General features: G+C 35.1%; 2 protein-coding genes, 1 long non-coding RNA gene and 2 other non-coding genes across 5 annotated transcripts; 1 reads left to right on the forward strand and 4 right to left on the reverse strand.

Moving 5' to 3' along the window:
- Positions 1–1240: 1240 nt before the first annotated feature.
- On the reverse strand, positions 1241–3280 carry LOC121767197 (CASP-like protein 5C1). The gene is made up of 3 exons (XM_042163412.1): positions 2842–3280; positions 1680–1812; positions 1241–1611 (listed from the first exon to the last, which is right to left on the reverse strand). Exons 1-3 carry the CDS (start codon positions 2970–2972, stop codon positions 1420–1422), a joined length of 456 nt encoding a protein of 151 aa, XP_042019346.1. The 5' UTR covers positions 2973–3280; the 3' UTR covers positions 1241–1419.
- Positions 3281–6231: 2951 nt separating this feature from the next.
- On the forward strand, positions 6232–9008 carry LOC121766322 (pentatricopeptide repeat-containing protein At1g20230-like). The gene has a single exon (XM_042162581.1). It carries the CDS (start codon positions 6325–6327, stop codon positions 8386–8388), a length of 2064 nt encoding a protein of 687 aa, XP_042018515.1. The 5' UTR covers positions 6232–6324; the 3' UTR covers positions 8389–9008.
- Positions 9009–11459: 2451 nt separating this feature from the next.
- Positions 11460–12887, reverse strand: LOC121766331. The gene is made up of 2 exons (XR_006042975.1): positions 12857–12887; positions 11460–11761 (listed from the first exon to the last, which is right to left on the reverse strand). It is a non-coding gene; the product is annotated as an uncharacterized LOC121766331 (long non-coding RNA).
- Positions 12478–12547, reverse strand: LOC121769641. Its single transcript, XR_006043661.1, has one exon. It is a non-coding gene; the product is annotated as a small nucleolar RNA Z105 (small nucleolar RNA).
- On the reverse strand, positions 12626–12717 carry LOC121769603. Its single transcript, XR_006043629.1, has one exon. It is a non-coding gene; the product is annotated as a small nucleolar RNA SNOR75 (small nucleolar RNA).
- Positions 12888–14996: the final 2109 nt, after the last annotated feature.

Genomic DNA, 14996 nt, shown 5'->3' on the forward strand with positions numbered 1-14996 from the left:
TAGCTTTAAATAAAATGTGAGTGAAATGAGTTAGTGGAATGTGAGACCTATTATCATTTATGGTAAAAGTGAACCGGGACTCCTATTCGCGGACAAACTAAAATGAAAAACGGGACTCCTATTCGCGGACGGAGGGAGTATGAATCAAATAAATGTCAGCAGTTTTATAAGATAAGATATACTCCATCCGTCCCATGTTACTTGCACTGTTGTTTTCAGCTCGTCACAAACTCCTTACACTATTTATAGTTTAAGCTAGAATTAAGCATTTAATTAATATGTTAGTTTAAGTTAAGAGCTCCTTTATTAAGTGATGTCTCATTACACTTAAAATTCTAATTTAATTACACTATAAAATCAATCCCAAATTTACGTCCTAAAATGAAAAGTGCGAGTAACATGGGACGGATGGAGTATATATTCTTTTCGTTCACGAAAAATAGTTCCATTTAAAAAATTAAAACTCTCTCTTATTTTACTCATTTTTTTTATCTCTCCGACTTTATTTACTTTTTCTCTGAATTCTCTTATTTTACCTAATTTTATTAAAATTTGTGGCGTTCATAAATGAGACTAATTTTCATAGACAAATGGAGTAATTTTTTTTTTGAAAAATGGATAGTTTGCCTGCCTCTCTCTGAGAGCTATTACGATCATTTCTTCATGGAGAACCTCTGACAAAATACTCCCTCCGTTTCATAGTAGTGGATGCATTTATTTTCAACACGGAGATTAAGAAAAATTATGTTTTAAGTTAAGTAAAAGAAGAATAAAGTAGATAAAGAAAAAGTAGAGAAATGAAGAGAGAATAAAGTAAGTGAGAAGAAATATATTGACTTTTACTAAAAAAGAAAATGACTTCACTAGTATGGAACGTACACAAATACAAAATGACTCTATTACTAAAAACGTTGGGAGTACCACACAATTATAAACAGCTCAAAACAAAGAGCTAATCAACCAATTAATCACATAATCTGCCGACAGCCAATTAGTACTAAGAAAAATAGACCTCATATATTCCACCAATCAAAAAAACCAAATTAAAGTGAGATTGACATATGGCCATTTCAATATCAACCATTATTACCAAACAAGACAAAAACGTCTACATGGGCCTTCTATTGTTGCCCATGTTTTTTGAAGGGACAAAAATGAAGTCCTACAATAGTAATGAAGAATTACCACTTGGTTCATGTGTGTTCCTGCATTTTAACGCAAAGCTTGCTGACAATTCTGCTTTCCAATCAAAGTTACATAATTCCACTCTGTTTATTACAAATACCATATATCTGTACAATTGTAACACTACAATGAACAATGCTACCAACCGGGATCAAGTATAGAAAACAAAATCTTGTAGGAAATGTCCCATTTTGATCTGTACATATATTCATATATGTGATGTGTGTGGATAAATTAGAGAGATGGAAGAAGCCATAGATTGAAGAGTGAGGAGGATAAGGATAGGAACCACGATAAGAAGGCCATAGCTGCGGATAGTTGATATCTCGTGCATAACTTTACACCGCAGAATCCTCCCGAAGCAAGCAGCAGACTAGTCACGCTTGCAGTTGAACAAGAAGCAGCCAGCGATAGAAACGAAAGCACCTGCAGAATAACATTGTTATTCGATGTAACTAGATATGATGAAGTTGTATCATAGATGAGATGCTTACCCAATCGCCTATGACGATAATTGAGAGAATCCCAGGCTGACGAGCTGGGCGTTTAACGAAAACTGAAAACACATCCACCACTGCCAATGTCAAGCTCCACGGGATTACCAACCCCATAATCGTTACCAAGAAGCTGCAACCAGAATTTAGACGATTAAAATACAGATATATATGGGAGCAACATTTCAATCAAGAAAACTAACAGCAAAGATGAAGCAAATCATGCTTTCAAGTGAACTTGAATAGACTCAATTACAATCAAATCCAGTGCCACCACAGTTTCACTGATAAGTTTGACTACAGTTTTATTACTAGAGCAGAGTTCAACTACAAAAGTCCATCTTGGCGAGTAAACTGTCTACTAGAACTAATTGCTGTCTCTTAGTTGCTCTCCTTCATGGAATAGACTCATTATTCAATTAATCGATAAAACCCACGTTGCCATAGCTTCTTGTTAGACAATTGAATCAACTAAAGTTACTGCTGAAGCCCACTTTTCTCTAGCCACAAAGCAGAGAAAAGTGGCAAACCACACTTAAAATATCTACATATTGTGTGGGGTTCTAACTCCATATCATTGCCAAAAATCTCACTCATTCCATCCTTAAGCAACCCAAAAGTGGTAGATATATTGCACCATGTGCTATTGTTTTGATGACCAGATAAGCCTACAGCCACTACCAAGGTGCATACATACAGTGGATAAACACAGTGATGAATCTGATGATCATAGTTCATAAATAAGAAAAATGTTTCCATCAACAGTAGCACAGCAGGGATAAAAAAGAAGATTCCCCCTCAAAAAATCTATGCCCTAAAGTTTGGTTTTCCTATCTTTTGGCCCTATGTGGAACAACCATTACCATCGATTTCCACTCTCAATGAAAATGTCAAAACGATAGCTGTCAGCCAATTATACGCCACCGACACAAAATGGGCAGAGAGAGGCTAAAATTAAGACGATGTTCGTCGAGAATTGGAAACAAATCCCTAAGCTGCAATTCTCATCAATTAACACAATCGAAGAAATCAGATACAAACTTATTAAGCCACTGATATATATACAACACAATTGCGACGTGAGATAATCACTAAAACAAAAACCCGAAGAAACAGAGAAACAAACAAAAAAAAAGTGCTTGTTGAATCTAGAGAGAATTACCAGAAGGCAGTGTAACTGTAGAACTCGACATCCAAACACATGAAAAGCAAGGAGGCAATAGCGAAAAAGGCCTGCCCCAATCTCAGAGCCAAACTGGCGCTGGTGCCCACCGCCCCCGGCAATTCTTCCATACATAAACCCCTCGTAGATAATTAGATACAACTTCTCTCTCTTTCTCTATCTATAGTTACAGTAATTCCTCGTAGCCATTCAATTCTCCGCCCGCGCCATGAGCCGTTTCTCATCAAATTTGATGAAAAAAGGAGGAAATATTGGAGGAGGGTAAAACTTAAAAGGCATCAATTTCTGAGTAGAGAATTATGATCGATCAGCGTTTTATTCAGTTTTTAAAATAATTCAAAATTCAAAGTTAATTATAAATTCATCAAAGTGGGAAATGGAGATTGGTTGAGAGGAGTTTTATGGCCTTTTCCAAAGTCATTTTCTCTCCTTTTCCTTGATGCCAAATAAATTAATTCATATCATAATTATCAACATTAATAGTGAGTTTCCAATTATTAATTAATTTGACTTGCTCATACACTTGTATTTCAAATTCAATTTTACATAAATTTGGGCTTGGTCGTGGTCATATATAGTCATTATTTTATTATTGATTTGATCCATTTGTTGTAGACTACTTTTTTGCACAGGATTGTGATATTATTAATACTTTACGCATTAAACAAATACTGTAATCAAGTTTGATTTAGTAATATCTGGCATCACTTACAACCTCAAACCATAAACCTTATCATTCCTTAATTATTCACTTTCTATAATAGTAGTATTATATCCCATGATGCTGATGCATACTGTAAATGAAACCACCAGCAATAATTGTTAAACAATTTTCTCCCGTTTATATAGAAAATTTGGTTAATGAATGTTTGTGTCATGGTAAATGAATGTTTCTATCATTGTAATGAACATAATAATCAAATAAACATCTTACATCTCCATTAATATCCATGTGTTGGATTTGAAAGGGACACGCTGAAACACTGACGATGCCCATGGGTTCCGGTTCCGGCGGTTAACCGCCGAACCGGAACCGTGTTAATTTTTTCGAACCGGAACCGTCGCATTTGGAACCGCGGTCCAGTTCCGGTTCAAGATTTTTCGAACCGGAACCGTCACCGAACCGCCGGTTCCGGACGGTTCGGAACCGCCGGTTAACCGGCGGTTTCACGGTTCCGGTGAGAAAACCGAGGCGGCAGCGGGGGCAGCTTTTTCAGCCGGTTTTGTCGGCCAAAACCGGCGGTTTTTGGACCGGAAACCGGCGGTTAACCGTGAAACCGGCAGTTTTCGGTTCCAGTGCGGAACACGAGGCAGACGGTTTGTTGACCGAACCGGCGGTTTTGGCGGTGAAACCGGCGGTTTTCCGAAATTCAAATTTTTTAAAATTTTGATTTTGAATTCAAATTCATCCATTATCCCCCATTTCATGTTTTTTTTATTTACGTTCCGACGACACTTGTAAATTATATTACATTGTTGTATGTTGTATGTTGTATATGTATTGTAAATTGTAATGTATAGTTGTCCGTTACAACTCAAATTCAATAAAATTGATATCATTTTCACCTTATTTGTCTTATTTCAATTTAAATTATCCATTGTCTTGTTCCAATTTATTGTATAAGTCCAAATTTCAAATTACATAGAAAAAAAAACCGAACCGTGAAACCGCCGGTTTTTGAACCGGAACCGGAACCGGAACCGTGAAATAGCCTCACGGTCCGGTTCCGGTTCCGAATTCCTATAAACCGGAACCGCCGGTTTTGGAACCGTGGGCAACACGTCTGACACAAAATCCAAATTTACCACTTTTTCCTTTTTAACATATTTTGATGGAATTCGTTTAAATTCAATTTTTTTTAAGCTTGGATAGGGTATAATGATATAGTACTGCATTTCCTTAATTAGCCATCTACAAAACTAGATCACCATCCATTTTCAAATAATACCCCATAATCAGAAGTGAATCTTTTTCTTCACTTAAAACACTACTCCTCCGTTTCATCTTAATAAAGACATTTCATTTGCAGCACTCGTTTTAAAAAAATAAAAGTAATAAATAGTTAAAGTGGATAAAAAGTAAATGATGAGAGAAAATGATGTAAAGAAACTTTATTTTTTCCTCACTTTAACTATTTATTACTCCTATTTTTCCAAAACGAATACAAGAAATGAAACACCTCTGTTAACATGGAACGGAGGGAGTACTATATTTCAAATACAAATGCAAATACGACTATTAAAATTTACATCGAATACAAAATATTATTAATAGTACTCCATATTAGTATTACAATTATTGTTATTATTATTAACATACTCGTAAATGTATGCATAGTTCTCTTTCACGACTTAAATCTTACTCAATTCCCTGCAAAGCTTCATGTTTTCCGTTTGAATAAATAACTCATTTCACAAAAAGGAAAAAGGGAAGCACTTGTTGTACAAAATGAAATAGAATAAGGGAGGAAGATAATATTCATATACACCACAAGTGAAGTACAATAAGATGAAAGGAGAATCTTTTAAGTGGTTTAAATTTGTAGGAAGCAAATATTTATTATAGACCGTAGCTTTTTTTATTTTGGAGGATATATACCCCACATACCCTAAAAGTTTGAAATTATTTGTAGATATATTTAGTTTACTAGTGTAGTGGAGCATTGTTGCTAATGCTATTGCTAGATTCGTTTATCAATGGTTTTATAACAAAGTTGAAATTGGGGTTTAATTCGACCGCTAACAATTAGCCCCTACTAATAACTAATTAAGTTACCTATGCCTATTCAATTAAATTCAACAAATTTTATGGAGTAGTTTGAAAAACGAAAACTATATAGTATTAGGGATCGGCTTAAAAATAGAGTAGTATTAAGGCATGTTCGGTCGTCAAGTGTTTATTTTTAGTATTTCAAATATAGTTTTTCTTCTTTTCTAAAACTTTATTTTTATTATAACTGGACACAATATTAAATATGTATAAATATTCTGTAGGAAACCCGCAACTTTATTATATGACTCATATTACAAAAAAACACATACTACTACTACTACTATACTCTATATACTTTGCAAAACGGCCTTTTTATTTTTTAATAATAATAGTACTATCTTAGTGCTACTTATGAATTTGTTCATTCTCTTTAGAATCACTTTTTAAATTAATATGACAATTGAATTTTTGGCCAAAATTATATGGTTTCATTTAAATTTAATTTAATTTAATTTGTTTAAAAAAATTTATTGTACTACTCAACTTAAGCAGATAGCACAATAATTTTATTGGGCCAAAAGAAAATAAAATGTAGTAGTATGAAAGAAAAGCCCAACCAAAAACCAACAATTTTGGGCCATAGTCCACGTGTCCTGAATTACAAACACAAAAAAAAAAGACACTTGATGGGTTAGATCAATCTCGGCGGCGGCGCTTCTACTACTTCTTCGCTCAATGTTGGCAATAAAATGCTCGGAAAAGTACCCACTAGTCTCCCGTCGCATTTAAATTCTACATTCATCAAGAAGTATATCAACTTGGGAGATTTAGCGCGTGCGCGCCAACTGTTCGATGGAATATCCGAACCAGATGTGCAGTCTTGGACATTATTAATTTCAGCTTATACCAAGACTGGAAGAAGTAGAGACGCGACCAAGCTTTACACTGAAGTGAAAAACAGTGGAAAGATAAGTCTTGATAAGTTTGTTATCTTAGCTGCTGCCAAGGCTTGTGCGATTTCAGGGGATTTGTCAAAGGCGAAAGAAGTCCACTTTGATGCCTTGAAGTATAAGGTTAGCTCGGATTTGCTTATAGGGAATGCTCTGATTGATATGTATGGTAAATGCAAGTACTTTACGGGTGGGGAGCAAGTATTTGCAGATTTGAGAATCAAGGATGTCATTACTTGGACATCATTTTGCTCGTGCTGTGTCAACTGTGGGCTTCCGAAGGCGGCGCTTCATGCTTTCCGTGATATGGTTGTGGGTGGAGTTAGGCCGAATTCGATGACATTGTCCTCGGTGGTTCCTGCTTGCTCGCGCTTGAAGTATTTGCATTCGGGTCGAGAGATACATGGTTTTGCTCTCAAGAATGGGATGGGGGAGAATCAGTTTGTGAGTAGTGCTCTTGTCGATATGTATTCGAGTTGCTCGAGCATCAAGCGAGCTGAATCAGTGTTTACTAACATGCCACAACCTGATGTTGCGTCGTGGAATGCTATTGTGTCAGCGTATTTTGCAAATGGTGAGGGTGAGAAAGCACTCGATACATTTCAACGCATGAGAAGCCGAGGAGTCAAGCTTGATCATGTTTCCTGGAACTCGGTTATTTCTGGTTGTGCTGATAATGGAAAAGCAGAAGAAGCGCTTGTGGTGCTTAGAGACATGCAACGGCTAGGGTGCAAGCCTAATCAAGTCACAGTTACAAGCGCATTAACTGCTTGTACTGTTTTAGAAGCTTGGAGAGGAGGAAATGAGGTCCATGGATACATAACTAGACATTGTTTTATGGAGGATCTGGCAGCCAGTACCGCTCTAGTGCTAATATATGCCAAGGGTGGCGATGTAGAAGCCTCCAATCGACTTTTTAGTCTGATGCCATATAGGGATACTGTTGCGTGGAACACAATTATTATTGCAAACTCAATGCATGGGAGAGGAGTGAAAGTTATATCACTCTTTAATGAGATGGTGGGCTCAGGAGTGAAGCCAAACTCTGTTACTTTCACAGGTGTTCTATCTGGTTGTAGCCACGCACAGATGGTAGACGAGGGACTATCGATTTTTCATTCAATGATGAAGGACCATCAAGTTGAACCTGATGCAGAACACTATTCTTGCATGGTTGATGTTCTCAGTCGCGGTGGTCGCTTAGATCAGGCGCATAACTTCATCCAACAAATGCCCGTAGAACCAACTGCAGCCACCTGGGGTGCTTTGCTTGGAGCATGCCGGATATATAAGAATGTCGAACTAGGGCGTCTTGCTGCTCGAAGACTGTTTGAGATAGAACCAAACAACCCCGGAAATTATGTATTACTCTTCAACATCCTTGTTACTGCCAAAGAGTGGGGTGAAGCCTCTGAGGTTAGGAGATTGATGAGAGACAGGGGAATCAGGAAAGTGCCTGGTTGCAGCTGGATTCGAGTAAACAATAGGGTGCACACATTTGTTGTTGGTGATAAAAATAACTATAAGAGCGCTGACATCTATAAGTTTCTGGATGATGTACGCGTGAAAATGAAATTAGCAGGATTATATCCTAATACGGAATTTGTTCTACAAGATTTGGATGGAGAAGAACAGGAGGATAGTTTGTGTAATCATAGTGAAAAGCTGGCTGTTGCTTTTGGGATACTCAATTTGAGAGGTGAATCATCCATTAGGGTCTTCAAGAACTTGAGGATCTGTGGAGATTGTCATAACACCATTAAGTTTATAGCAAAATTCATAGGTATACAAATCATTGTAAGGGATTCCTTAAGGTTTCACCATTTTGAAGGGGGCCTATGTTCCTGTGGAGACTTTTGGTAAAAAGATCAAGTGAAGGGAAGTTAAGAGATTAGGCAGAAGGCAAGAAGTGAGGAGGAGAATGTACAAAATATGGTGAAGCTAGCAAATGCTTCATCTGTAGTCATTGTGCATTAAGCCGGCACATCTGTTATGCTGATGACTGTTGGTGCAGTAGTGTACAAGCATGATATGACTAATGGGCTATTCATAGTTTATGCAATTTACAGATTCATCCAAAGGACCTGCAGGCGCTATGAACTGATCGGAGCTGCATGCTCAACCTTGGTTGTGACGGCTGCCTCAACTGAGTTGGTGGGATCGTCGTCATCACAACACCGGAAGATGAGAAAGCGGAGGATGCAGGTATATGGTTGCAATTGACTACTATGTGCCTTTTGTATTGTTTCTCTTGGTTGGCAATTGTGCTACCAAAAAGTGACCTGGAATCAAGTTTCAATCTTTGTAGTGAGCTCTACTTCTTGATATTTTAAACTTTGTGAGATTTATGTAAGCTGATAGCATCACTATACAGATTAGAGTGTTCAATTTGTTGTTGGTGTCCTGTATAAACAAGAGAAGAGAGTGATAAGAATGTTGTGAAAGAAAAGAATGTTGATGTTTGTAGAATAAGCTTCCACTAAGAAGGTGCAAGTAACTGTTCATAATGTTTCTCTTTAGAAAACAAGCAGATGCATGGGCCATTCTTTTCTATGTCAACTCTAAATTAAAGCATTCAATCAAATAATTGTTCATATGGACACCCTCTGAATCATTGCAACCTGGTTTTCAATGGACACATTTTCTCTATTCTCGATATTCTTTGGCAGAGAAACCTCCACATATAGCACATCTGCAAAATACTACTTCGTCCATCCCATAAAAATAGGAATATTGGAACGACGCAAAAATTAATGTAGAATTGGTAAAATAAGAGAAAAGAGATGAAAGATCGTGGGCCTTAGTGATATAAGTTGTACATAATTTAATGTATGTATATGGATAATGAGTTTGGAAGAACTTTCCACAAATAAAAATTGACCATTTTTATGGGACGTACCCCTGTTTACGAAAATTTGTTTTATTTTTCTGTTTCAGTTTGCCTATCAAAATTATCTCAATTTTGATGCATAGTAAGATAGATTATCTTTCTAATAAAATGGGTCACGTGACTCACATTTAATTGGAGTATAGTATTCCGAGACGAGACAACAGCGAGACGGCGTTGCATGGATGCGTCTCGGTCTCGTCTCGGCGGGTGTCTCATCCCGGAGGGACGGCTGACGCGCCAGCTCGCATGCGCCTGCGCCACGTGGCGCGCGCTGATGCTAGGCTTAACGCCCACTCGCCGGCCCGCAAGTGGGCGTCGTCACGCTGACGCAATAAATCATTTTTTAAAAAAATCGATTTTAATTAAAAAAAATTGAAATAAAATAAACGGTAATGTTACCGTTTTTTTTACCGTTTTTCAACTGTATTTTCCTTTTTTTCCTTTTTTTCTTTTTTTTACTCTTTAAATACTCATCTTTCTTTCTCATTATATACACACAAACACACATCTATTCTTCTCAAATTATCTCTCTTTCCTCTCCAATTTTCATCTCACATTTCCAATTTTCATCTCAAAAATGTCAGGTGATGGAAACGAGGGCGGCTCCGGCGGATATGACTTGAACGCGTTTGGCGACTGGGGCATGTACAATGTCATTTCTATAAAAATTGCATAGAAATTGTATTTTAAATTATACTATAATTTTTATTTCTTTAGGATTTTAATTATGTGTTTTTTTTATATTTTTTTGAATTTATAGTTGTATTTTTATTTTATTTAATGAAGTGTGTTTTTTATTAATTGAATTTGTTGGAAAAAAATAAAAAATAAAATTGAATGAATAGTTAAGGGATGAGATGGTTAAGAGACGGTTAAGAAATAGAGGGTTATAGGTGTTATTTCTTAGTTAAGAGATGTGATGAAAAGTACAGTGAGGCTATGAATAGTAAAGAAATGAGACGACTAAGAGACGGATAAAAGACAGCATTGCGGATGACCTTAGAACCATTTTTCCACTATACGGAACGCAACGGGCGTGGGGGCAGTTTTTCGGGGGATGTGCTTCAATGGAAGAAGTGGCCGTAGGTCCATTTGTGGCCGTATAATAACTTTAATTTTAATTAATTTGTGTATTAATGTGGCATTTTAATTTCAATCAATTAGCATTTTTGCCCAGTCCATTTTTTAATTATTATAAATATTAAATAAGTTTAAAAATATGTCACTTAATTGTGACAATACATTTTATTAAAATTGTGCGACAAATACAATTAATTGTGCATTAAATACATGGCTTTATTATCATTTTTTTTAAAAACAGTTAACTATTTATTATCATTTTTTCAAAACTAGTGCAAAAAATGAAATGCATCTATTACTTTGGAACGGATAGAGTATTATACAATACTATTTTATTAATAATAATTAGAATTATTATAACTAAAATAAAAAAATACCTTCTGAATGTATCCTCACATATATTTATTTTTAGAATATACGCAATCTATAATAAAATAATTTTAGAATGATTGCATAATAGTATATCAAATTTTGGTTCAAATCATTAAAGCTATAATTGATTGTGGTAATTTGTAATTTTTTGTAATTTACAACAATCTAAAATAACCACAATCTAAAACAAAAAATTAAAAGTTAAATTATGACCACGATCTACGTTACTCCATCTAAACTTCACTATATAATCTATCCTATAGATTAAACATATTCATTATTGGTACTATAATGAATTTTAAACAATTAAAGAGATGGAGAATCTATTTAATAGAACGGCAACACTCAATTTTACATTTTTACCTCTAAAACATGGATTTAACTTTATACTATATTTAAAAATTAAAATTCTTACATAAAGAAATTACTAAATAAATGCTTATATCATTATCTTAGATGAAATAAATCAATTATTGATCTACTGTATTCAGTTTTTTAAAGTAACTAATTTATTTCAATTAAGAATGTTGGGCAATAACTTAAATTGTGATTTTCTCTAAATTATTAATCAATTGATATTGAACAACATAAATTTATAGTAAAAGTTTCAGAGTATATAATTCAAATAAACGAAATTTATACATTTAAAGTCTCCCGATAAAGAGAGCTTCACTAAAAATGAATTAAAGATACCAGACGATTGAGAGTATATTAGAGACTAAAATCAATAAGTATTACTATTAAAAATGCTATTGTGAAGAATGAGAAAATGTTGTGTCCAGATGTAGCTCAGAAACCATAAGGGTCTGATTAAAGAGCAACGATGAACACATCATTATACCAGAAAATTCAACGGTCTAAGCACACAGTGAAGCGATAAACACCTGCCAATTTCTGGTGTAATATAAAATATATAAATAAGATAGCAATAAGAGATGATAAACAAGAATCTATGCAACACAATGTTGAGTTCAGATGAAGCTCGGATGATGATAGTATTTGATCATCAAGCAACGATGAACACCTACAAGAAAAGGTACAATGAGGGATGGGAAACCCATCCACCATCTTCCATCTCTATCTTCACTTTCCCAGAGATGTAACAGCATTCAATAACAAAAACTAATGAACACTTGACTAACATCTGGTGATAATAAGAATATATTAATTTAATCGAAATATCATTAAAATATAAATAATTGGCCATGGCTCAAAAGTGCTTGAAAAATAATCACAGTTACCTCCCAATCCCAAACAAAATGAGAAGGATTATAGAGAGTATCTCAAGCTATAGTATTTATGAGTTTCTCATCATTGCCACAATTTACAATAATTAAACAGTTAACCTCTATAAAATTACAATATTCGGAATTTAGAATTAATGTTGAAACAGGATTTGAATAGACATCATTACAATTTTGGGTCGAGTACAAGACAAGCCATAACACTGGCCATTGGGGCCTGCATATACTCGAGTACTTTTTTTTCAAACGTGGAATTATGTGAAACAAACAAACTAAATTATTACTCAAACATATGAAGTTTCGATTTAAATTGTCAACAAAATGAAATGTATAATAGAGAAAAATATTTAATTGAATGAGGGACATTCAGAATGAGTAGGAGGTTATATATCAATCAACCAAACTTCAGACTAATAAGAAATCCTCATTATGCCCCAAAAAGAAATAACTTAACAAAAATATGAAAATGAATTGAAACAGAAGAGATCGAAGGAAGAAGAGGGTGAAACGGAGGTTCTCTCAGACAAATGCCTCGTTTTGTCCTCACGATGTAATAACGAATGGATTTCGATCAGACTCGTCATCATAATTTGTTCATCAGCGAGAAACACAATTCATCAAAAAATCGATTTATAAAGTGAAAAACGAAATGGATTCGATAATTAATGAGATAGTGAAAATGATGGGGAGACTATTGAAAAAACAAATATGATTGGAGAGAAAATCAGAGATTGATTTAAAGTACCTGAAACTGGAGATTATAGCATGAATCGGTGAATGATTGATGGCAGAGGGAAATGAGATGCAGGTACTACTTATAATGGCATTCCTTTTTGCCCTAATTCAGCTCTACTGGGCTTCGGCCCAATACTAACAGAATTCATGTTTTAGCTTTAAAAACTTTATTTGCTTTTCTTAATGAGAAAAAAACATTATTTATCTGGTAGTAATTTTTATTGATTATATCATTAAGATTTAACATGGGTTTATAATTGAAAATAATATTCATGGTAAGTTTATTTTATAAAATATGATTTAACATGGGTTTATAATTGAAAATAATATTCATGGTAAGTTTATTTTATAAAATATGTGTATTTTCACTCAGGGCCGAGGCCATGGAAGAGATCGTCAAGACTGACAATATGACGCTGCAAGGGCTCGTTGGGGTATATGATGAGAAAATTGGTGAAGAGGATGAGACAATGCTAGAACATAAAGACGAGGATGGTTCTATTGGTGAAGTGGAGAAGGTAATCGCATCGTTCAATGATGCTCAAATGTCATCAAAGGATGTTGCGAATTGTTGGTTTAAGAGAGGAAGTGTTTGCACTGGCATAAGGATAACTACCTATTTCTATGTGGATTTCTTTGATGGCGATGTTCCAAGTATTGTTCATCGTTCGACATCACTCGACGTCGATACACGTTTCATCCCTCCGTGCGATGACACGCCATATCTGAGCATTCTTGGAGGTGATAAAGGGAGACATTCAGCTGTTCGATATGTGTTTGATCCAGGAGGAGACACCTAGCTAAAGTTTTTTGCTTTCAACTGTAACACCCCTTACCCGGTATGTAAACCCACCGAATACTGGATGTCAAATTTCAGTATCGACAACCCGTACTGAAATTTTTTCCATTTTCTTTAAAAAGCACAATTAAAATCTATTACATTTAAAAACTTAACATTTATCCAGCGGAAGATCAAAGATTGAACTATTATACAACATGCCACGACTTTTAACCATGTGGACTACCAGTGACCCGCCAAAAATTGCAAAGCTGCGCAACCACACTGACATACTATCAACTCTAACCTGCAGGGGGTAAAAGAAGATAGGAGTGAGCTTTCCACAGCTCAGTAGATATATCCAAACTATGAAAATCAATTCTCTAATCTAAACTATATTGAGACTTTTACATTATTTATCTTTTACTTATAACCATTCATTCTTAGCACTTCCCACTTGAATAATTTACTATATTAATCTTTTACTCGTCAAAACATATTAATTTCCGTATCGCCTTCCACATGTTGTCATTTCTTAAGACATCATATATCATCATTCTTTTCTTGTATTACCACATATCACTTTATTACAACATCTATACGTTCACCTTGTTTTCCAGATAACATAATTCTTCATATACTTACTTACAAAATACATTTTTCCATATAATTCCTTAATTTATTCAATTAGCTAATTATTATTTATTCACACTTATTCTTATCTTATAAGCATATTACTTCCCATAATCTGTCATACGTCCTATTTCCATATCCAAAGTCATTCAATCATTTATAACTTTATGTCACATTCTTATCCACACACCAACGCAGACAAATCGCAAACGTTAACCCATTTCAAACACATATAACGATCACCAAGGTACTCATATACCGAAATACATATAATCAGAAATAATATACAACCCATATCATAAACAATTTCATATCCATATACATATGCCTCTCTATTCCTTTTTATTATTCTGTGACTGATCAGTCCTGGTATCTGCCCGGGATTTCCAATATGATTGACCCGAAGGTCCCAATATAATTGACCCGTAGGTCCCAATATGATTTGACCCGAAGGTCCCACTGTGATTTGACCCGAAGGTCCCAATATAATTGACCCGTAGGTCCCAATATAATTTGACCCGAAGGTCCCACTGTGATTTGACCCGAAGGTCCCAATATGATTTGACCCGAAGGTCCCACTGTGATTTGACCCGAAGGTCCCAATATGTCCACTGTGATTTCAGATCCAGGGCAAGACCGTCACAGATCCTCTTTAGTCGAATGATTCATATAATTCCAATATCATATGCAAAACATATCAATTTCATCAATCACATATTCATATCTCATCCTACCAAAT

This window comes from Salvia splendens, chromosome 15, assembly GCF_004379255.2.
Source record: "Salvia splendens isolate huo1 chromosome 15, SspV2, whole genome shotgun sequence".
NCBI classification, from domain to species: domain Eukaryota; kingdom Viridiplantae; phylum Streptophyta; class Magnoliopsida; order Lamiales; family Lamiaceae; genus Salvia; species Salvia splendens.